Source organism: Bacillus rossius, chromosome 13 (genome assembly GCF_032445375.1).
Source record: "Bacillus rossius redtenbacheri isolate Brsri chromosome 13, Brsri_v3, whole genome shotgun sequence".
Classification (NCBI taxonomy): domain Eukaryota; kingdom Metazoa; phylum Arthropoda; class Insecta; order Phasmatodea; family Bacillidae; genus Bacillus; species Bacillus rossius.
In genome coordinates, this window is record NC_086340.1 from 25816493 (window position 1) to 25841711 (window position 25219).

The 25219-nt window shown below is 40.6% G+C and overlaps 2 protein-coding genes across 2 annotated transcripts in view; both read left to right on the forward strand.

Moving 5' to 3' along the window:
* Nucleotides 1-14250, forward strand: part of LOC134538038 (ovarian-specific serine/threonine-protein kinase Lok-like) — a 37342-nt gene extending 23092 nt beyond the window's left edge. The window contains exons 6-8 of the mRNA XM_063379011.1: nt 68-279; nt 6016-6196; nt 13169-14250. Coding sequence (XP_063235081.1) covers nt 68-279; nt 6016-6196; nt 13169-13912 — 1137 coding nt within the window. The 3' untranslated portion in view covers nt 13913-14250. The remainder of the gene's footprint in view (nt 1-67; nt 280-6015; nt 6197-13168) is intronic.
* An 8413-nt stretch (nt 14251-22663) lies between these two features.
* Nucleotides 22664-25219, forward strand: part of LOC134538609 (cilia- and flagella-associated protein 100-like) — a 32099-nt gene continuing 29543 nt past the window's right edge. The window contains exons 1-2 of the mRNA XM_063380039.1: nt 22664-23085; nt 24990-25193. Of these exons, the coding sequence (XP_063236109.1) occupies nt 22664-23085; nt 24990-25193 (626 nt within the window). The remainder of the gene's footprint in view (nt 23086-24989; nt 25194-25219) is intronic.

Below are 25219 nucleotides of genomic sequence, written 5' to 3' on the forward strand. Positions count from 1 at the left end.
CACGTTAAACTATCGTCCGTAAACAGACTTTACAGACAACCAATTTTTTTTTTCTTCCTTCCTTCAGCCCGAGAACATCCTCTTCAGCTCGCCCGACTCCAAGTCCCTCGTGAGGGTCGCGGACGTCGGTCCGGCGGGCGCGCACGTCGGCTCGGGCGAGACCGAGAACGACGACAGTCCGCTGTACCTGGCGCCCGAACTCGTCAACGTCAGGGACGCCTCCAGACGACGCAGCCCTCAGGCCGACGTGTGGGCTCTGGGAGTCATCCTCTTCTACTGGTGAGCGCGAGAGGTGTGGGACACCAGCCGTTTCCGAACGACGAACATGTGTCATCTAGCGATACAGCATCTTTTTATTTTGGGGGGACGATAGAATTGTATCCCCTTGGAAAGTGCACCTTTCATACTTTTGGTGGCGGTAGTGTACCTGGGTAGAAACTGGAAAGGTACCCTTTCCGATTTATTAAAATGTTTCGGTTTTAATGCAAATATGCACTGGAAAGGTATCCCCTCGGAAAGGGTACCTTTCAGGATTTCCTGTACAATGACACAGCAGAAAATAAACTGGAAAGGTACCCTTTTCCGATTTATTAAAATGAATATTATTTTCTGCTTTTAAAATCGTGAAAGTTATCCCGTCTTACCTAAAATTTCCGAGGCGATACCTTTCCAGTCCATATTTGCATTAAAACTAAAACATTTTAAGAAATCGGAAAGGGTGGCTTTCCAGTTTATTTTCTGCTGTGTCATTGTACAGAAAATCCTGAAATGTACCCCTTGCAAGGGCATACAATTCAGCCCCTTCCCCCCCCCCCCCCCGTTTTTTTGCTGTAATTCTTATTTTGAACTATTCATCCAATTTTTTTTTTGGTCTGCAAATGGATTAAAGATCCGATAGTAGACGTAGCTGCTCCGGCAGCGAACTCTAGCAGCGGGTGCGGTAACTACGTGTGATTCGCGTAGTATGTCAAGGCATAGATAAAATCTCCCAGACCTTCTGCACCTCGTTGCAGCCACACATTCGCCAAAAAGCCCTAGTAAGAGCCGCGAGGAAGCAACTCCATATTTAAACGCGGGTGGCCACAACTATCGTGATAACAACACCAGTTCACAAGTGCTGACTTCAACAAGTATCCAAAGCTAAGTTCTATGCCATATGCTATGCTCGGAAGATTTATTGCAAGCAGAATCAAAATATTTCAAATTGCAAGATGGCGAGCCTTTAAGGCGAGTCTCACGCGCCTTGCAATGTTTAAAATTTCAACCTTCAACCTACGAACAACGTTGGTTACAAATTATCCAGAGATCTTAGTAAATGTACGCCTGTATTCGCGAATTTACGAACACGGATTTCACTTACTTGGAAAATTAATATTATTGGTATAGTGACCAAACATTCTAAAACTGGTTAAGTTTACAGTTAAGAACAATCTTATTTTGTCCAAGTGTGTGTTCACCTTTGTTTAGAACGAAACATATATTCGGAAGTTGAAATACGACGTAGTTTCTACGAAGATTCAGTTATTTGAAATTAGCATACCAAGGGGAAAAAAAAGTATTGTTATAATTTTATGTATGTTAAAATTCAGTTTATTAAGGCCACCGTGTAATGTATTGAAGTTATACTTCTAATGCGACTTCCACAAGGTTGCGTTAAACGTTTAACGCTCATGGGGAGGGGGAATAGAAAGAGAGAGAGCGAGAGTGAATGCTATTGTTAGGAACTAAGTAGAGAGTAAGAAAAAAATAAAGATCCTGACAGTTTGTAGTGTCGCCATATTTGTTTCAATTTTCAATACTCTTTTTGTATATTACAATTTAAATTGCAGAAAAAAATCATGTTTCATAGACACATAAATAGTGAGTGTGTGTCATTTCTCTATGTCCACGAGGTCTCGCCGCGTCAATTTTCTCCTTGGGGCGAACCCGTCCGCTTAGTTAAATAAACAGCTTTTACCGTTGAATTAATTCATGATTTATTTCATGAAAAGCTGCTCTCATAAAAAAAGTTAGTTTTATAGACATCCAATAGGTGTCTCTCTCTCTCTCTCTCTCTCTCTCTCTCTGAAAATCAATCTATGAATCGTTACAAATTTATTTCCTTTATTTTTTTAGTTTGATTTGATACAATATGATTTCACTAAAAATCAATTTCTACCCGTTCCTATTTTCATTTCCACATTACGAAGTTTCACTTCTTCCGCGCGGAGGGACTGCACGCACTATTTTTGCATGCAATTAACACATTTTTTAATGATGCCAAAGAAGTATAACTTCTCACGAGCTTACCTAAGTACACGGACCCATTTTTTTATGATTACAGATTTTTTTATTAAGCAATATGTCTTAGATGAAATTATATATGAAATTTTGTATGTGTTGCCCAGATGTAGAAACCCAGAAATTGAATCTTTGCACTCTAAATTCGAACTAGTTGAAACCACTCCAAAGCAATATAATTCGACTGGAAATTAATTGAAACCTCTGCACTTGAACCAATGGATACTTTCAGTTTGTTTCCACTAACCTAACGTCACAGTCTCATCAGTAGATTTCACTCATTTTCCATTGAATGCCATACTTTAATCTTAGATACGAGTTTATAGTGAAGTCCGTAGAGTCACCAGCCAGAAGCCACCTGTTGGCAATATTTTCACTTACTAATATTTCACTTATTAAAAACAAACTGATTCTGATTTAGAGTTTAGTACGTGACTTTCATTCAATTATTATAATTAATTATAATTAATATTTACCTGCAATTTTCACAAATAACATAACAAGTAGCATATATATATTTAACACCAAAATTTCTGCACATCACAAAACGGACTGCTTATACTAATTATGACGATCTATAGCTGCAGGCACGTGACGAAAAAACAAGTTGAAATTTGTCAACTACTTCGGTTAACATGTACTTCATAAGAATGAGGTTGGAGCTAAACAACTGGTTTATTTAAAATTATAGAAAATGTATTTAGGATGGAGCGCCACGCGGCTGGATAATGATTAATTTTAACTGAGTTCTACAACCAACGCAGAACTTGTTGCTGTCGTTAAAATGATTCCACTGAAATAATTTGGGCCAAACACTTAATTTCCCATATATTTTCTGTGACCCGGAGGAATAACCTGATGTTTAAAGGGGAGTCTATTAATCCGCATGTCAAAAATACATTTTATTATTAATGAAATTTTTTTCTTAAAAGTACCTTCATATGCGAATACCTCACGCAACAATCAGAGCTCCTGATTAGCAGCAGCTCTAGCACACTAGGTGTTAAAATGTTGCATACCCACCAGGCGTAGCATTTAGTCGTACTAAATTTGACACTATAACATGTCTCAGAAACGGCACAGTTCAAGTTAACAACACTACGCGAACTTATTAATTTTGTTCGATTAAACATTGACCGTACGCTTAGTTTTTTATCTTCAATAATTTTTCTATTATTTTTTTTCAACTTATTGATGAGTACATTCTTAGCTCTCGGTAACGTCATTTGTTATGAGTAAATTATTGAATGCAACGGAAGTCGCACGTAACGGAAATGTGAAACCAGAGTGCTTTCATCTGTGGCCAAAGGGAAACTTTATAGCATTAACTGTTCGATGAATTTTAACAAGATGGGCAGTGTTTTGATAAAATTATTTGCCGAAAATCAGATCCAAAGCTGGAGACTAGTAAATTTTTTTATGTCGTTTTCCCTCTTATCGGAGGCGTTTCATTATGTAGTTTAAAATTACGGTCTGCAAATGGAATGATTCTGTACTCGAAGTAGCTCCGGCAGCGAACTCTAGCGGCGGGTGCAGAAACTATGTGCGATTCGCTTTCAGGAGTTTAGTTGAAAACACAATTTGTGTATATTTATCACGCTAGACAATAATTAAAAGAAATTCCATCTTATATTTCGTGTCCCAAGTTTTGTATGTAAGTGTATTTGCAACATGAAAACACACGAATTTGCTCGCTACCGAAGCTAGATGTTATGTACACATATCTGGCGAATACTCAAATTTTTCTATGTTTTAACCTGCGGATGACGTTTTTAGGTCGAACTCACACTCATTATGTATATGCGTTAAACAACAGTAAAAAAAATCGGAATTTTATAAGGTAAAACTCAGTGGGGGCGACCCGCCACGCGCGTTCGAAGAGAAACTTCACAGACTGGTTGTAGTTCGGCGTCAGCTCGCTAAAAGCGCTGCTGCTGGCTGCCACCGTCTGTAATTTTTGGGCAACTAACTCTACAGAGCACGATTACAGGCTATGTGAAACTCGCGTGTTTGCAAATGTATATAAACTTGAAAAAAAAAATGGTTGTCTCTAAAGTCGGTTTACGGACGATAGTTTAACGTGACAACGTCATAACAAAACATTGATGAAATGATTGCATACTTTTATGAATAAAATTGAATCATTTTTATTGATTATATCACTATTTTGTATGGATACAAAGAAGGAGTGAAATGAAATCTACAATTTAATTGATAAATTTACTTTTATTTGCACTCATTAATTCAAATATGTTTATTACTTTAACGAAGAGATTATTTTAACTATAACTTTTATACATGTTTGCTGTTTAACTTCTTCCAAACTGTGTTATTCTGTTAAGGATAGGACGATGATAGGAAAAGTAGGAAACGAATGGGAGTGTTTCAAGTTTAATGTGCCTCGAAAAAATAAAATCGATGGTTGTTCCAATCGAGTGGAAGAGAGATAGATGCGGTGCAAGAGTACAATGAGCGAAACGGGACACAGCGTTACGGGACACAACGTAACGGGACCATGTGCGTTACGGGACATTCTTCGTGCGTGCAGCCAGCGTTCATCGATTTATTAGACGTTGTCACGTCAAAATTGTGTTGATAACACGTGTAATGCGCAGTTGACGTATCCGCAGCCACGAAGGCTCGGTTCGCCCCATTGGACGGTGCTGCCGTTGAAGTGCAATTGGAATAAACATGGCCACAAAAAGCGTTGCAGTAACAAATCACTTTTCCTGGTCGTTGCTTTCCCTGACGCTCTGGGCGTTAAACGTCTCTATTTCGTTACGCTTTGATAACCTAACAACTCGGTGGGCAGAGCCGACCCTTTAAAACTGCTCCGCTTCACAGATCACAGTATTTTCTTTTTGTAAACTGAAACAATCATGTAAAATTACAGATAATTGTAAGTTTGTACATCATTGACTTGAAAACTTTACAAAAAAATGTTCGAAGTAAACACCGTATTCGTTTTTTTTTTGCCAGGGATTTTGTGCTTTTGTGTTGTTACAGTATCTACATTAGTTACGATTATTTCTTACCTTGCCATTACCAGCTCTCCAGTATCAACTGGATGGCGCTAACCAAAATTCACAAAGCAAAGGGAAAAGTTCATATCATTAACTGTTTAATGAATTTTAACAAGATGGGAAGTAATTTAGTAACATTATTTTGGCGAAAATTAGGCACGAAGACAGGCTTTAGATTTTTTTTTAAATTTCTTTGTCGCTTTTATAGGAGCCGTTTAATTATATAGTTTAAAAATTCGCTCTGCAAATCGAATGATTTGATAGTCAACGTAGCTGCTCCGGAAGAGAATTCTAGCGTCGGATGCGGAAACTATGACTCACGTCCAGAAATGTAGTTGAAAACACAGATTTTGCGTAAGTTTATCACGCTCGGAATTATTTAAAATAACTTGTGCGTTGAATATTCGTGTCAGAGTTTCGTAACGTAAGAGTGTAATTGCAAGTTATGAGGATCTCGCCTCCTTATTGATAACCCAGACTTCATATCCTATAAGGATTTCCAGGCTGGGGCCCCAAATGGGCACGGATACGGATACGCCGTATACGCAAAATGGAAAGGCGTTAGAGGTGCGGCTATGTCCAGGGACTGAGGCTACCCATCCCAGCAAAGGCACCACCATAGCAGTGTGTAATTGCAGCGTGAGAACACGTGAGCTTGCTCGTTGCTGTAGAGAGCAATGGGAGACATGTTGACGTGTGTGTGCCGGCCCAGCCTGAGCGGGTCGCCGCCGTTCAGACACTCCGGGAGGACTTCGCCCCAGTGGACCTGCAGCTTCCTGCCCAGCGCGTGGAGCCGGCGGGCGCCCGCCAAGGACCTGGTGCGCGCCACGCTCACCCCCGACCCCGAGGAGAGACCGCGCGTCGACCGCCTGCTGGCCCACCCCTGGCTCAAGGTAACACTCGCCCGACCCTCGGTCACTTTTCAAACACACTTGTATCACATGAAAACTCGGACAAGAACCAGAATCAGGTATCAGGAATCAGGGATCAGGCCGATGTCTTCACCAGACATGACCACAGTGTGTTATCGCTGCGTCAACTTGCATAGCTTTAACTTATCCTTTGATTAATTTTTTTAATTGAATTATTTTAATATCACATCAAAAAATAAAACTTAATCAGTCTAATTAACAGAAATTTAAATTAATACCGAGCGTGGTAAACATGTATTTTCAACTACATTTCTCCATGCGAATCACACGTAGTTTCCGAAAGATCCGCTAGAATTCGTTGCCGGAACAGCTACGTCGCCTATCGAATCATTCCATTTGCAGAGCCAAATTTTTAAACTACATAACTGAACGGCTCCGATACAATCGAAAAAAAAAAAGAATTGAAAAAAAAAATACTAAACCCCGGATTTGCCCCTGATTTCCGACAATGAATGCTATAAAATTTACTTTTGGCTTTGAGAACTTTATTTGCGCCATCCACCACAAATGACAGCGCCGTAGTTCTTACAAATTTCCGTTCTTTGAGACTTCCGTCGCATTCTCGAAATCACTCCTACCAAATTCCAATGCCGTAAACCGAGAGGTAAGATGTTACACATCAAAAAATGATCGACTGCCGTAAGGCATGCACGTGATAGTGTTTTTTCCTTTGTAATTGGCGGCCGTCTGCCAGAGAAGTGTTTGCTTCCGCAATGGGTGACTATGATTGGCATAGTAGTAGTAGTAGTAGTAGTATAGTAGTATAGTAGTAGTAGTAGTAGTAGTAGTAGTAGTAGTAGTAGTAGTAGTAGTAGTAATAGTCAAGGCCGGTGCAAGGTAAATTGGCGCCCTAGGCGAAAAACCTTAATTGCCCCCCCTCCCCCCGCCGGACACCCCAAAAAAATTTTCCTTGCATCAAAATACATCACGTAAGCCTAAGATTTTGTCAACAATCAAATGTAAGCAGGCTTGTGTATTTTTTTTTTTTTACTTTTTTACTTATTACAAATCATAAACAGGTCACCGTGGACTTTAAATAATTACTTATATCAATATAAACATTACAAACTGTTACAAGAATCCATTTTCATCTAGTTTCAATAATCGTTAAACATATTATATCAGCTGTTATGTGTCGTGCTGCGCCGCCCCCAGCTACTTGGCGCCCTAGGCGGTTGCCTAGTTCGCCTATATGGACGCGCCGGCCCTGGTAATAGTAGTAGTAGTGGTAGTGGTAGTGGTAGTGGTAGTGGTAGTGGTAGTGGTAGTGGTAGTGGTAGTAGTAGTGGTAGTAGTAGTAGTAGTAGAAGTAGTAGTAGTAGTAGTAGTAGTAGTAGTAGTAGACTCGCACCTGAAATAAACCCAGCCAGACAGTAAAAAACAAACTTTGGCACACAGCTGGCCTAAAACTCTATTCACAAAAAATTTATGACCCTACCTATTGCTGCACTCTTAGAAATTACAGTAAATTTACTTACTTATCAATGAAGAATTCACCTGACCTGAACCAAGTGTTCTTCGTAATTTTAGATAACTTGGTCATCTCACAGAGACGTTTGTACTTTTACAAAATTATCTTTGGAAATTAGCTGCCACTAAATAGTTTGAAATACTACAAGAACAATATTGTACATTTTTTACAACACATTTTGCTATGTAATTTTTGCATATACGAAGAACGTTTTTTTGAAACAATACGGATCATTTTTTAACTTACGTAATTTGGCGAATAATATTAAATTTTAATCAATATTTCATACAAGCATACATTTTTATACCCCGGAAAAGATAGTGGAACATTCAACAATATGACTTTTTTGTTTTATTATGCTTTTTAAATGTGCGCAGTTAATACTGTAAAGCAATTCAGGGAACGGTTTACAAAAATCTTTAACTATTGAAGGTACTGGGACAACGCAAAAGACTCCGAACCCATTATTACTGCGAACGTGTAAATCTATACTAATATTATAAAGCTGAAGAGTTTGTTTGAACGCGCTAATCTCAGGAACCACTGGTCCGATTTGAAAAATTCTTTCAGTGTTGGATAGTACATTTATCGAGAAAGGCTATAGGCTATATTATATTATCAATAACATTAGGGATCCTTACTAAAAGTCCAATTTAGAATCAAATGCGTTGGAGGGGGTTAGATACAACATGCAGTACACGTACGAAGTGTGTGTTGACGATGCCGCAGGCGCTAAAAGTTAACGACTATTTCATTATTAATGCAGTCCTCATTACCGTTGAAATTTTGCGGGTAATTTAAATATCAAAAATTGCCCTTTTTTTCAAGTATATATATTTTACAGACTTAAAACTTCACAGTAATGTTCATTGTGTTACGCAGGATAACATTTTCCGAAAATTAGATCCCATGGGTGGTTAAAACCAGGCAACAGTGGGTACTTTGTCTGCATGAGAACAGGATTTTGCATTGTTCATGCCTTCTGCGTCTCCATGGCAACGGGCATCGCGCGGCAGTGGCGTACCCACAAGGAGGGGCATGTATAATGAGCGGCGCAAGAGTGATCTGCCTGTAGACTGCCGTAGCGAAGTACGGGTACATCAGTTGTACGATGCGTGCACGAGTCGGGAAACCATCGGTGCTATTCATTTTCTCTCCGGTACATTATACAGCATTGTAATAAATTTTCACTGAATTTTTTTTATTTACCATTTCTGTAAATGGGAGATGTGGATTAATTTTTTTCCATTAGTATAGCCGTGCGAAGCCGGGTCGGGCAGCTAGTGTACAAATATACGTTATTTACGGTGTGCGTTCGATTCTGGCCGCGTGTGTACCAGCGGGGCGTGACCCAAACGGAAATCCAAGTCCCGAACGTCCGTAGAAGGGAAGCAAGTCCTGACCTGCTTGCGGACACACTCGCCCAGTGAGCCAAGCGGACAGATATCGAATACAAATAACCTCCCCCCCCCCCCCCACACACACACACACCCCCCAAGGGGTTGCGGGCGAGCGGGTGTTGTCGCAAGGAAAGAGCCTCGCCACGCAAGGAGCCGGCTGTCGCACGCAACGAGCACGCAACACGCTACGTGCTGCTTACGTGCTTGCGGGGCGAGAGCGCTCGGAAAGAACTGAGAAACTTCGAAAATAATTGCATTTGCCTCACGGAGCTTACAACGTGATTGGGTTACTAAATTAGTTATGGAGTAATTAACACAAGCGGAGCTCTGCTTCATTGTCATATCACAAACAGTTCACGAAGATGCGATTGTTAACTAAAACTAAGATATAACAATTTATTCTCATATTTAATTTGAATATGTAGATAATTCCCATACAATAAGTAAAATAAACGACGGAAGAAAATAACATATTCACAAAAAATATGCTTAAAATCCTCCGTGAATTTGCCATGATTTCTATGCAAATTTAGTATATATAATTATAAATAAAATGTATTTATATCTTTATTATATATATTGTTTATAAAAAGGGGTTTATTATTTCCAAAACAGTTTATGAAATAATTTGAGAAACTAAAAATAATTATTTTTCGAGTTTTAGATCGTGAGGTATTCAGGTTTCAAGTAATTGTTTGCATGCAGTCTTTATTGCAAATATCTGTACATTTTTATTATATCTCATTCATAAATAAGTCCTTAATAAGAATTTTCTCAAAATCATATCGGCCTCAGATTTCGGAGTTTTGGGAAACCTTTTTTTTTCACATTGATTTATGAATGATCTATAAATGAATGTTTTTACGACAAAGATTACATAATAACCGTTAATTCAAAACTGTACACCATACAATTAATTGTGTTTCATTAGTTCATTCAAGAGATGAAATGTAAATTGTCTTTTAAAATTCTAAAAGAAATTCCTTTAGTAAACACTTGTTAAATTTATTAAACTTTTTAAAAACATGTAACAATATTTGTTATGCGTAAACGTCTTAGTTCTCAGTATAGGGCATTTGGTATGAGTAATTTCGTGAATGGAACTGATGTCGCATGGAACGGAAATGTGTAACCACGGTGCTGCCATCTGTGGCGGATGGTGCGAACTTTAGTTCACAAAGTCAAAGGGAACCTTTACAGTATTAGCAGTTTGAACATTTTTAACAAAATGGGCAGTATTTAATAAAATTCATTGACGAAAACCAGGTTCAAAGCTGGGGTTAGGAAATTTTAAAGCCTTTTTCGCTTTTATTGGAGCCGTTTCAATATAACTGTAGTTTTAAATTTATGTCTGCAATAAAATGACTCGATATTCAACGAAACTCCTCCGGCAACGAATTCTAGATGCGTGTGCGAAATATACGCGTGATTCGTCTTAATAAATGTAGTTAAAAACACAATTTTCGTATATTTATCACGCTCTTCATTATTTTAAAGAAGAATACGTTTAATTTTGTGCCAGAGTTTCGTATTATCACTGGCGAATACTGGAACACTTCCTCATATTATTTATTTAATTTATTTAGTACATTGATAAAACACACGAAAATATATATCATAAATTATTTATGATATCACCTCTTAATCGTTTATGATCGGTGGTTGGGAAGCTTTCCAGCATTTGCCTGATTGATTTCGAAGAACCATGAAAAAATTTGCAATCATTACGTCTGAATTAGGAATCAGGCCCATGTCTTCCCAGACATGAGCACAATGTGTTAGCGCTGCGTCAACTTGCATAGCTTAACTTATCCTTCGACGTACTTTTTGAAATTCAATGATTTAATATCATATCAAAAAATTAAACCTAATCAGACTAATGAAGATAATTAATAATATTAATTAATTAATAATATATTATAAATGTTTCTAGCAAATTTGAAAGTAGATATGTAAAAAAAAATTAATATGTTCTTGAAATAATTTCCATCCCATTGGGATTTCAATAATTGTTGGTATTTTAATGCAACAGATTTTTCAAACAATGGTCAGTATGTACTGTGACGTATCTCAGGATCCACACAATAAGTTTTTACTCCCCGTTGTTTGTCGGAAACTCATTCGACTTCACTTCTTTGCAAACACTGCAGTTTCTATTTTGTAATATATTTATATTGTTACGACCTATGTGAGGAGAACTGGGTTCGTAAGGGTTAACCCAATTATTTTAACGATTTTAATTTTATTACAGTTTTATTAATTACTAATATTTACATTACTAATAAACAAGTGTACTTAGAAATGTGCGATCACAGATCACTGGCACTTAAAAATGTTTATTCGCAAGTCACTCAATGAATTCCAAGTTCCACAGTTCGCACTCCGTACTGGAGTTAGACTCAACAGTGGTTCGCCCATTACCTCGCGCCTGGCTACACACACAGTCTCGCGCCACTCAGTCGCACTCTCGCGGTCCCGTCGCTCCGCGTCGCGCCACTCTCGAGGGGGAGGGGGGGGGGTCTCTCACACTCTTCGCCGATCTCGCACTTCCCTTCGCTCGCGGAACTCGTTGCGGGACCCCCGCGGAGGCCGACGACGTTGCCTAAGTACCTGGGGAGCCCTTCTCGAACCCACGAGAGTGGCCTTGACGTGTCGCGTGATCCTAGGCCGACCCGACGCCCGAAACATCGAGAAAGGTGGCATCCATTCACGCCACTCCGCGCGACTAGCCTGCGGAATTCCCAAGGCCGCTCAGCGATAGTTAACAGCGCCGAGGAAGGACGATGTTGGATGAGCAGAGGGCGGAGGGGGGGTAGCGACGACCCTTGTAATCCGGCCATGCGCGCGTGGCATGCCTTACGTCAGTGGACGGCATGTGACACGGCACGTAACACCAGTGGCCGAACAGGTCCGCCAGCCAGCTCCAAACATGGCATCGTGTCCTGGTCTTTCGCGTTCATTATAATGTATACTATATATGCATACTATTATTTTTGGTTTAGACAGTCAGGTAACCCACATCCTCTGTCATAAAAGTAATAATACCAACGAAAATTTTTTCCGTAATGAAATATTTTATGTTATTGATATGTTATTTTTTGCTATTAGGGTGTGATTTCCGTTTCATGTCATTATTTTATATTTATGTTAAACACTTTTTCGCTTATATATTTGTCATGTTTGCCACACAAAAAAAAATTACAATTACTACTTAAGTAAAATAATTCAAACCATGTCATGATGTAGTCAGTATAATAACTTATATATCTAAAAAAAAACTTCAATTCTGCAATACATTTAATAACTCTTATTTGTACGCCACAAAAAAGTAAAAAAAGAAATAATAATGGCAGATAATTTATGAAAAAAAAAAGTAGGTATGCGATACATATATCTTTTTTAAATTTTAACGAATTCAAGGTCCTACAAGTTTAACAATGATTAAATATAAAAATATGACTTAAAATGCAAGTTTATTGTATATAGGAAATGTGCGTCTACAATCGTGTCGTACCGTGCTAGTTTTAGTCGGTATTGTTTATTTTGCTTGTGATAGCATCCATGGGCGTCGCAAGGATGTATTTTTTGTCGGGGACTTTAATTGATTTAGTTGTTGAGGAATATCCATCCCCCGGGGGAAAAAAAAAGCGGGGGGTCCGGGGGTCCTCCCACGGGAAAATTTGGGGTTTGAAGGTGCAAAAAGGTGGTTTTAAGGCAATTTTCTTTCCTAAATTTTCTAATTATAGTTGGTTGCAATATATAAATTATTTTTTTATAAAAAAAATATTATCAGAGAACAAATTTGTAAAAAAAAACCACAGTTAACATATCTGTTGGTGCTATATCCACACAAAATCATTCATTTAAACATCAGGAGAAACTACGAAACTACGAAACTAAAATATATTATCGGAGGGGACGAAATTGAAGACTTTTATTTTTTTTGAAGGGGGGGGAGAGACGTGTCCCCCCCCCGTCCCCCCCGGTTGCGACGCCCATGTAAGCATCTTCATATTGGTCTAATGTTTTATTCGGTGTGTTGTTATATATTTTTTTCTTCAGGTGGATGCCGTCAGGTCTGCGGCGCACGGCCTCATGTACCCCGGGGTGAAGTACGAGCCGCCGGAGGAAGAGCAGACCCCGCCCGCCTCGCCCAAGCAGGTGTTCCTGGAGGAGGTGGTCGTGCAGAAGCCGGGGCGAGCGGGGAGGCTGGGGGTCCAGGTGCTGCCCTCGGGACCCGCCTCGCGCCTCAGCGCCCCCGAGGAAGAGGAGCAGTTCCCGCCCCGCGCCTTCCACAAGTCCTTCAGCTTCCGCGAGCCGGGGCCCGCAGGGGTTGGCGACGGCTGGCCCTTCAGGAGGTCGTGGAGCCAGAGGCTGCCAGCCGCGCCGGTGAAGCCTCCCCGGCAGGGAGTCACCCCGCCGCCGGTGCCTCCTCCCAAACCCCTGAGGCTGTCCGTCGCGAGGCGAGCGTCCGGCGGGGACGACGACGACGACGACAACAACAACTCCCCGGCGCGTGTTCCCGAGACACCCCCCGGACACCCTCACGAGGAGGGCGCGCCTCGTCCCGTGCCTTCCCCCAGGAGCAAGCTGCCTCCCGCGCCCGCCGACGAAGTGACGCTCAGACTCCGCCCCGGAGGAGTCCCGACTCCATCGACGCCTCCCCCGAAACCCGCCAGGACGTCCCTGCAGAACCACTCGGCCGACCCGCCGAGGAAGAAGCGGCTGGCTCCGAAGCCTCCCCCGAAACCGCGCAGGTCGCAAGACGACGGCGGCTCGCACACTCCGGCGCCGATGAAACTCTGAGCGGCAACAACATTTCCCAGTCATTCATTCATTAATTTGCATCACAACAAAAAAAAAAGTTTTTTCATCACGCGGTAATCTTTGCAAGTATACGTGTTCACGACTTTCAGATTTGTAACTTCGTTCTGATTTAATTTCTGCACGTCTTGATGCCATAAAATGTGTATACTTTTTCAACCACTTTCCGCATTAAATGGTCAATTCTTACTTACTATGTTGTGCAAAAACTTTATTTTTTTGAGAGCAACGGTGCTATTTTGGTTAAATTTGAAAACTTGTTTAAAGACACGTGTATTGTAACTCCTTTAGGGTATGAATAAAATTATAATTTTTTATAAGTGTGCTTGTTAATATGGTTGTTTGATAATCTCAGGAAAAATAATTGAAGATCTCACAAACCATGCTACATTTGTTTCGATTTACGTTAAGCATGCTCTCTGAAATGTATGAAACAGGTGTTAAAAGTCATTAGAATCAAGGAGCAATGAGAAAAAAATTAATAATATATTTCCAAAATCTTGTGACAACCTTGTGAATAAAACCCGAAGTCTACGCACATATTGGATAAATAGTTATTTGTACAGAGTTCTGAGTAAATAGTTCGCACTACGCAAATATGCAGTGGTGAGTTCAATATCATTATTTCACTAACAACTCTGCTTTAAAACGTGTGGTGAGAATATAGGTACGTTCATTGTGAAAATCTTTTGAACTTTTTACAATAAAAATCATTGGAAACCCAGCTGCCAACGATATCACTAATTTGTAAAACTGCAAGGTAGAGCTTTGTAAAAATAAAAATGGTTCTTAGCATGCCTTGCAATTTTACAAGGGATATGTTTGGCAACTGAGATTTCAAGGAATATCCTTGTAAAAGTACAAAAAAAATTTCACAGTGTTGTACAGTGGCTCACATAAGTAGCTTTCTTTCAAATGTGAAATCATGAACACTGTTTTCTGTACCGAAGACCGGATCGCCCGCCACCTCCCCTCCTATGTCTGCGCCCTTTTAGGGTAGAATAGGAGGCGTCTTACAGATATTGTTTAATCCAGAGCCCAACATCTGAACTAGACTTGGAAAACAAGTCTCCTCCGCTTTGTCCGACTTGCGGACCGCCAACTGCCTACGCAAGTCATTGGACAGAGTTTCACAGGAAGTTAGCCTCAGGTTTCCGCCGCCCGGCAGGCACAGACCCAACCAGTACGTACTAACTTCGGAAACTGGTGACCACCAAGGTCTACCACCAGACAGGCTTCAACCATCTAACTTTGTCACCGAACTGAGCAAATCCGGGTCGGAAACCAGAACCGAGCCCCAGAGGTGAATGGCACTACACACCCCCTCCAAGCACACTATTTAAAGCTGAGGACAAGGATGGTTCTTCAACCAGGGTGATCGGTACAGACACTCCAGAAGCCAGGCATGATTCCCAACGACAGTCAAAATGTAGCATGACTGGACAGAGTAGTAGCTACCAAGACCCAGGCACTACACACCCTTTCCTGGTACACCATTTAAAGCGGAGGACCAGGAAGATCTTTCAATCAGGATGATTGACACTGGAATTCCAGGCAACATCTGCACCAGTCAAGGCCCGTCACCAGGCACAACTCCAACACCACCAAAAGCACCTGGAATCCCCGGAGCACAACACCAAGACAATCAGGAGTAAGGCCATGATCAAGCTGGTGGAAGCAGTTGGTCCGCCGCCTCCAGCCGACCTATGACCCCCCCTCGCAAACTCTCGAAAGAGTAGCCAGCTTTCCTTCCGAGCCACCATGCTCGCGAGGTTTAAGTCACACCCGATCAGACCCACCTTCTATCTCAGCTGTTCTCGAAGGTCCTCGACCTTATTGCAATGGTAGAGTACATGCTTCACATCGTCCAGCATGTGGTAGTACCCACACTCCGGATTCTCTACTAGACCAAATTGGTGGAGTTTGGCCTTGAAATTCCCATGACCAGAGAGAAGCTGAACCGTGGCATGCGTCAACTCAATGTGCTTGTACTGAAGCCGATCTTCCACTCTCGGAAATACCGAGTGAGTTAACCTCCCCTTTTCAGAGGAGTCCCAATTACGCTGCCATTGCTCCAAGGTCAGCTCCCTCTGCAACTTATAGTACTCATGTCTGGTTTCTAAAGGAATATTTGGTAAAATTTCGAAAATAATTCTTCTGTGCAGTGAAAAATCCCTGAACCGGCCGAGAATTGACCACAAGACTTTTGATTCATTAACCAGAAGATCCAACAATCATTTCTCTTTTTTTTTTTTAAATTTAAAATGATGGGATTTTTGATGATTATTCATCACCAACGAGCCTAACATCACTAGGGGGTACGCTTGGGGGATACACATTCCACGCCCCGAAATCCTACAAAAAAAACTATAATTCACACAAACAAAAGAACATTTGATAGCAAACAGCAATTAAAGAGGTTCTATCCCCAATTCCCTCAAAATGAAATTCTGCATTAGTTAATGAATACCACGATCCCTTTATTTTTACTTGCTATCGACAAATTGTCAGTTTCTTTAGACGATGTTAGTGACTTCGCACATATTCTGGCCAAATTTGTCGATACATATTCACGCCCATGCCTTACTGTGGAACTCGAACCCAGAACCCCTTGCACTACAAGACTGCCTGCATTCAACTGCGCTACGGAGGTCGTAAACAGGATGAGACGAAGTCATGTGGAAAAAAGTGAGCATATTCATATATATGTTCGCGTGTTGCAAATACACTTATATGACAAAAATCAGACACGAAATTTAACATATAATTCTTTAATATAACACCAAGCGTGATAAATATACACGGGAAGTGTGTTTTCAACTACATTTCTGGACGCGAATCACACGTAATTTCCCACCCGTCGCTAGAATTCGCTGCCGGAGCAGCTACGTCGACTATTGAATAATTTGATTATCAGACCGAATTTTAAAACTATGTAATGAAACGGCTCCGATAAAAGCGGCAAAAGACTTGACCTGATTTTAGACAAGGAATTTTATTAAAATACTGTCAATCTTGTTAAAATTCATTAAACGGTTAATACTACAAAGTTTTTTTTTTTTTTGTTAACTTGGGTTTGCGCCTCCTGCCACAGATGGCAGCACAGTGGTTACAGTTTTCCGTTATATTCACGAAATTGCTCCTACCAAATGCAATATACCGAGATATAAGATGTTACTCATCAATAAAAACGAGTATTTGCTTCGTTGTAAGTTAAGACGCTTTTGCACGCAAAGCGCGGTAGCTAGGTAACGGTTTGTAACAAACAACATGGCTCCTGCGTGAGTTCGGACAAACGTACACATTTTCTTCGCAGGTGACTTTCGGCATCGGTAAGTAAGTACTCAAATTTATTGAATGGCGTATACTCGCATTCATATTTGGTATTTAAATTTTGTGCAGCTGTTCTACAATGTGCGATTGTGTTTTACTGCCCCAGTCTATACAGCAATGTCTGCAACGAAATGTTAACAATAGAAAAATGTCGACATTGGTGCTGTTGTTTTGCTATTTTTTTTCGAACGTATTTTTATTTGTACTGCAAATATTTATCTTCTAAAAAAAATTAACGAACCTTAAATCAAAGAACCTAAAATATATTTGGCATTAAAAATATTTTCAATGAAAGGTTACTATCTGGATGGAGGTATGTTAATTAAATCTGGAGAGAGACAATGGATAATTTTAAATAAATTAAATAAATGAATGTTGATAACGGGTCAAACATGGTAATTAATGGAGTAAAAATGTTTTAATTATTTTTGTGTTGTGAATGTGGCCAGACATGATTAGGGAACTGGAGAATGAAAACAAAATAATAAATACTATTATTATTAAATGGGAAAATTATATCAAAAAAGTAATAGAGATAAATAAGAGAAACATATGATAAAATATATCAGTCGCTGCTTAGTAAGAGTACCTTTATTTTTAAAAATGTAAAAATCAAATATAAAAAACTAAAAACGTATGATTCACAGCAGCTTAGCGTTAATCATTGCAAAGCAACCTGTCATTGAGTATCGGATGCACCCAATATTACGTTTGCCGCCTTCCGACTCTTCTTAAGATAGTTAGTGTCTGGTAATTAATAAAGTATCTTCTACGTTCATTACAAATAATGTCAACCTTTTTCTTTGTTTCGTGGTCCCTAAGATTTTAAAACCAACGTCAAATAAAAAGTTTAAAAATATAAAATATATAAAATTTAATATATATCAAATATAAAGATAGAAAATCTAAAATTTCGGTCGAGTTCGTTAATTTGCAAAGTCTGAGGAAGATTTTTTAAGGAAAGAAACAGAAAATCCTTTTAAATCCCTTAATATTTACCGGTTGTAAATTTATTTTCTCCGTGACAATATAAACAATTTTGCAACTGTTTAAAGTCATTATTCGTTTCTCGTAAGAATAGCACCAAAATGTTTGTTTAAATTTTATTTTAATTACGTGGATGGTAGACAAAAAATGGGATGGAGAGACAAAACAATATATAAATTCCTAAGTGGACACAGTTTAAAATCTTTTCAAATTAATTGTAAATTTTGTAAATATTTTATAATAGCAATTGAAAAAAAAAATTAATACGACCCTCCCTTAATGTGAGGTGTGACTTTAGATTAAAAAAATACTTGTCTATCACAAAAACTCATTTCATGTCTCTTGGCTGTCAAAACCGTAACAAATTTGAGAATTTTGAAATGCCAGGTAAAATTAACTTATAGTTTCTGAAATAAATTCAAACCATTTATAGAAGTAGCCAGAGACATTGCAGTTAAACCCAAAAAGTTTCAGTTCTGCAATAAATAAATAAAATTCTCCTTATTTGTACAACCCAAAAACGTTAAAATTGTAACTTTGGCAGCTAATTATGCAAAAAGTATGCGCTGTATATATTTTTCATTTCGTGGAAGTTAAACAATTGAAAAAGTCTACAAGTGTATCTGTAATTAATGTAAATACAAAATCTTGACCTAAATGGGAGGCACCACTTTAAGAATGGGTCTTGGAGCCATGCGATTGGAGTCGGACCTTGTGCCTGCTGAGGCATCAAAGTCCGGTCCCCACTCCATCAGCAGCGGTCCCTGCTGGCGGAACGCACCCACGCGAGTCAAGTGTGGACCCCTGTAGCCAATGAGCGAATAGCACAACCCCAGTTTTTATTCTTGGTGACCACCCCTTGTAATTTGTCGACCAAACAATCCACTGATTATGTAAACAAACCACGGCCATTGCCTTCATTCTCCGTCCGCTTATTGAAGCTCGCGGTGGCCTTGCGAACTATAGGCGCTAGTAGTAGTTTAACCCATTATTAACATCGTTTTAAATGGGAGTTTCGCATAAACGTGTTTTTAGTTTTAAACTTCGGTCACAGTTTTATGATTTTCAATTTATTTGGGAGCAATAACTTGTAACTTTGCCGCAATCGTCAGTTGAAAGTTGGAGTGCTGAGAGAGAATACTGAACCCAAACCAACTGGGATCCCCTATAAGAAAGATAGTTTGAAATGTTAATTGCGCATTTAAATGAAGGATATTTCGTTATCTTCAAGTAGGTGTCATTCTTTCGAATGTGATTTTTAATCCAGTAATTATTTTTAATATAAATAAGATTTCAACTCTTAATGTTCCTGGTATTGCAGCTTGCCATTTTTTTTTCTTTTAACTGGGTCGTTAGGTAAGTATAACAAAAATAACTTGAAGGTTTAAAGCCGTAACCTTTATTACAACCTGTCACAATACAAGAGCGAGGCATTCTCTTTCACCACTTAAACATAACAGACAAAAACGGAAACATTTTAAGGCACTGATACAGATTAGGTGTTTATCAAACACCCAAAGGAATAAAAAATTAGTCATCTGGGAGAAAATTCAAAAATTGAGAAGGAATTAGCAATAATTTATATATATATATATATATATATATATATATATATATATATAATAGGATGTTGGTATGTATGACGTCGTTAAACTACGACACCGTCTAACCGATCGCCGTCTTGTCAGCACGAGACACAATTGCAGAGTGACATGTCTAAATAAAACTAACGTGTCTTGCAAGTCGTTTCCAGTCATTTACAAGTCGTTGTTAATAAGTCAGTAATCAGCATGCTGTGCTGGACACTGTGGGGTCGTTACCACAACGCCGAAATACCATAACGCCGAATGTCAAAATTGACCACAACGCCGACAGCTAGAAAACTGCTGTGTACCACAACGCCGACAGCTAGAAAACTGCTGTGTACCACAACGCCGAACTAACAACTGAATGAATTTGTGTGTGTTTCTTAAATGTACCTTAACGCCGAAATACCACAATCAAACCTAACCTTACATAACCTAACGTAATATAACCTAGCCTATCCTAGCCTAGCCTAGCCTAGCCTAGCCTAACCTAGTCTAACCTAACCTAGTCTAAACTAACCTAGTCTAACCTAACCTAATGTTTGTGGCAGTCCTGCAATGACATTTTTCGGCGTTAGTGTATTTTGGCGTTGTGGTAATTCGGCATTGTGGTACACAGCAGTTTTCTAGCTGTCGGCGTTGTGGTCAATTTGGCATTTCGGCGTTGTGGTATTTCGGCGTTGTGGTGCTTCCCCGAGACTGTGCACCTGTGAAGCAGCTAGTTATTTTTTTATTCAGCGATCTACAAACCTATGAGCCTAGTGAGTCACCGCTGGTGCAGACGATCCACGATCAGCATGAATTCCGTTAGACGCACGAGCTAGCCTGGCGCCCTCCCGGTCAGTAAACTCTTTAATTACACTCAGCAACTCACTAGACCCACGGATGATGGCAAATTTCATTACTACAAGAGGATATATCCTCTTCCAAGTGCAGCATTTGGACGATGCATACATTTAATCTTCCTAACAGATTTAAACCAGTGGATACCGCCTGATTGGGGCTAACGTCCATCCAATCTATACAGACGCACTTCGTAATGGACCGCATTCCTTAAGGGGCCTGCCTCGTCAGGTGTGTGTGTGTGTGTGTGTGTGTGTGTGTGTTAGTGAGGCGGGATGATAAGCGCGACGATCGCTGGTATTTCTAGCGCGGTATAGCCTCTAAGCTCAAGGGTCTGAACTGGCGCGTAGTCTTCTCGTCGTCACAGGATATCTGTGAAATTTGAGCGGTGACCATAACATTACATGGCCGAGAAATGAAGATAAAGGTGTAATGCCAGTCCCTTAAGTACCTTCAAGAATCTGTACTGGTTGTTTTACGCCTTAAAATTACCATTTTAATTCTTATAAAAATACACTTTAAAAACTTAATCCGAAATCAAAAGTACTTTTCGGCCCTCAGCGAACTCTTAAATGCTTTTCGAAAGCAGACCCCAATCGGATATCTTGAATATTTTTGAAGTCGCGTTGTATTTCCTAAAGCTCTGCGCACCGTGTGTGTGCCCGGGTAGGCGGAGCCCTTAAAAACCTCCCCAGCCTACCTCGAGGTTTCAATCACATGGCCCCTCGAAGCCAGGGTGCTTATTCGAATCAATATTTACATTCATAAAGTCATCACGATGTCGATGCAACTCGATAGCGATATGATTCGATACATGATATTCAGAACCTTGAATAGGCCCATAATAGGTACTAGGCACACTACAGTCACTCGGGTAGGTTTGTATTTGGGGGGGGGGGGGGGGGTTATTCTTTTGTCTGTGGTGACTCGAAAATGATAGGTACGATAATTCAAATTTATATCTTAATTCGGAAATAAATATAAAATTCTTTAAACACTTTGGTATATCCAGGCCCTTTCGTTCAGGACCTAATTTGTTTTTGACCATACAATGTCTCGGGGGAAAAAAATGATGATACGAAAAAATGTAGCTTTGTCTTCTGGGTTGTAGCCGTGTCCTTGGCAAAAAAAATAATTCACCAAAGTTTCGGTCGACATTGCAGTCACCATCAGGGAGCCGTTACCTACCCTAAATGTCGGTGAATCATTCGCCAAGGGACACGGCTTTACCAACCCAGAAGCCAAAGCTACTTCAGATAATGGCCGTGAGAGACTGCCGAAAATTTATCGATAGGAACAGATGTTGGGGGAAATGACTATGGTTATAATAATGACTCATTTTAAAGTTATGATAAACCCGGAAAGGTTCTTGTCGGTCTGGGGACTCATTTTAAAGTTATGATAAAACCAGGAAAGGTTCTTGTCGATCTGGGGACTCATTTTAAAGTTATGATAAACCCGGAATAGGTTCTTGTCGGTCTGGGGACTCATTTTAAAGTTATGATAAACCCGGAAAGGTTCTTGTCGGTCTGGGGACTCATTTTAAAGTTATGATAAACCCGGAAAGATTCTTGTCGGTCTGGGGACTCATTTTAAAGTTATGATAAACCCGGAATGGTTCTTGTCGGTCTGGGGACTCATTTTAAAGTTATGATAAACACGGAATAGGTTCTTGTTGGTCTGGGGACTCATTTTAAAGTTATGATAAACCCGGAAAGATTCTTGTCGGTCTGGGGACTCATTTTAAAGTTATGATAAAACCCGGAATGGTTCTTGTCGGTCTGGCGACTCATTTTAAAGTTACGATAAACCCGGAATATGTTCTTGTCGGTCTGGGGACTCATTTTAAAGTTGTGATAAACCCGGAAAGGTTCTTGTCGGTCTGGGGACTCATTTTAAAGTTGTGATGAACCCGGAATAGGTTCTTGTCGTTCTGGGGAAGTACTGTGCTGTGGCGTTGCTGCAGACTGAGCTACCCGGGAGCATGGAAGCACCGGCGAAGAAGGCCACCGCCGGGAAGAAAAGCGTCCAGTTCGACGTGCCGCCGCCGACGACGACGACGACGAGGGAGGCCGAGCGCACATCGTCCCGCCAGAGGCCGGCGCCCCGCGCGGACCGCTACCTGACCACGGGCCGGCAGTTCCGCCCCGGCGCCGCGGCGCGCGACGTGGCGACCGAGCCGCCGCCCTTCTGCTCCGACCTCGACGCCGCCGCCTGCCGCGAGGAGGCCCTGCCCGCGGCGGACAAGCACACGCGCCGGTCGCGCCAGCAGGCCGACCTGCTGCAGAGGCTGCACGTGCCCGACGACGGCGAGGAGGAGGCCGCCGGCGGCGCCTCGGACGCGGAGTCGGGCATCTCGCGCCTCGTCCAGGGCCGCCCCGTCAAGGAGAAGCTCGACCTCAGGCGGTGAGTCGAGTCTGCTCCTCTGATGCACCGCAAACACTCGGGAACCTGGTCCATGACAACGAAAAACCAAAATCTCGTGGCCTTTTATTTTTTTTTTGACGTTACAACGTATAATAAATCGATGAACGCCGGCTGCATGCACGAAAAAGTGTCCCATTTCTCACATTGTCCCGTTACGCTCATTGTACGCTTTCGCCGCATCTATCTCTCTTCCACTCGATTGGAACAAACATTGATTTGACTTTTTCGAGGCACATTAAACTTCAAACACTCCCATTCGTTTCCTACTTGTCCAATCATTGTCCTATCCTTAACAGAATATCACAGATTGGATGAAGTTAAATAGCAAACATGTATAAAAGTTATAGATGAAATAATCTCTTCGTTAATGTAATAAACATATTTGAATTAATGAGTGCAAATAAAACAAAATTTATCAATTAAATTGTAGATTTCATTTCACTCCTTCTTTGTATCCATTTAAAATAGAGATAATTCAATAAAAATGATTTAATTTTATTCATGAAAGTATGCATTCATTATTTCATCAATGTTTTGTTATGACGTTGTCACGTTAAACTACCGTCCGTAAACCGACTTTACAGACAACCAATTTTTTAAATAAGGAACTTACTGTACACCTTCGAGCTTCAAAATTTGAGAACGAACCTTTGCCGGAGGTACTTAAAGCGTTCATAAGCCAGATAAGTCCGATAATACTAGTTACTATTGCAGTTGAGACAATCACAACATAGCTAAAACAAAAAGGTGGCATAAACAACCACGAATCTATGAACATGCTAAAGAAAAATTATCCCAAACATAACCAAAAAACTGCTACTGTTCGTTCTGATTTATGGATAAATAAGTACATAGTTTTCATAAATCATTCTATGTGTGAGATTTTATTTCGAGCTTATATCCAAGCCACTACTATTATTTTACTTGATTTTTTTTCTATAAAGTCTGTGCCAGATCGCAAAAATAAAACTGATTTAAATAAACTATATTTCTTTAACTAAAACTATATGATAAAATGAATAAAACAAATATTAAAATGTTCTGTGAATCCATGAAAATAGTTTTTTTTTTTTTAATTTTTCTGTGTTTTCTGGATAATCCTTTCCAGCAATTTTCATTCGTTTAATGTAAATTTTATGGAACAGTGCTGGAAAATATTGCGGATCCACACCGCGATAAATACAAACACATTTTGAGTTGCGCATTTGTCGATTGTAGCCGGAAGGCTACTGATTATTCGGGAGGGGCAGGTAGGCCATGCTAGAATAAACAATATGTCTACTGTTGCACACTATTTATTTGCGCCGTCGAGTGCGCTAACAAATTTACATGTGTCTACAGTGCACAACAGCCTACTCGTGCTAAGAGGCAGACTGGAACTGTCTCTTCTTTCCTTCTCACCAGCCTGCTAGCCAGCACGGAGGAGGGGTGATAATCCCCTTGGCATCCGGGCTAACGGGACTCCTGGAGGGTGCGCTGCATTCTGGCCCAGTGGTGTACAAACACCGACGGGACAGCCGGTGCTGATAGCCGCATGGTTGGTGTAGCGCGGTAGATGTCTTCGCGATGTACCGCCACAGTACCCCCATGCCAGTGACTTGCGCACAATATACCAGAAACCACCTTGGAGGCGGTTAGGAAAGCGGATTTGGCGCCGGATCGACGTTTTGCAGTTTGGGGAGGCACGATGTTGACATCCAGATGATTCGTTGGAGCGGCCATCCCAGCAGCAGGACGTGGTATGTCGTGGTCCTCTGGAACGATGTCATGGATGGTGTATGCAGGTTTGAGGCGATCGATAGAAACAGTAGCCTGCCTACCTTGCATTTGGATAGTCGCAGTTTTTCCTGAGCGACTAACAACAGGGAAATGCCCCTCATAAGGATGTTGCAAGCACCCTTTTGGACCATCGCGGCGAACAAAGACCTCAGTGGATGTGGCAAGATTCTTGAAAACGAATGTTCTCGACTTATCGTGTTTTGTGCCACCAACTGGTCGGAGTTCACGAAAGTGCTGCCGAAGCTCTTGGATAAGGCCCGGGGCCTCCAGTTGTCCTGCATCAGGATGGACGACAAGAAACTCGCCGGGTAGGCGTAGTGGTTGGCCATATACC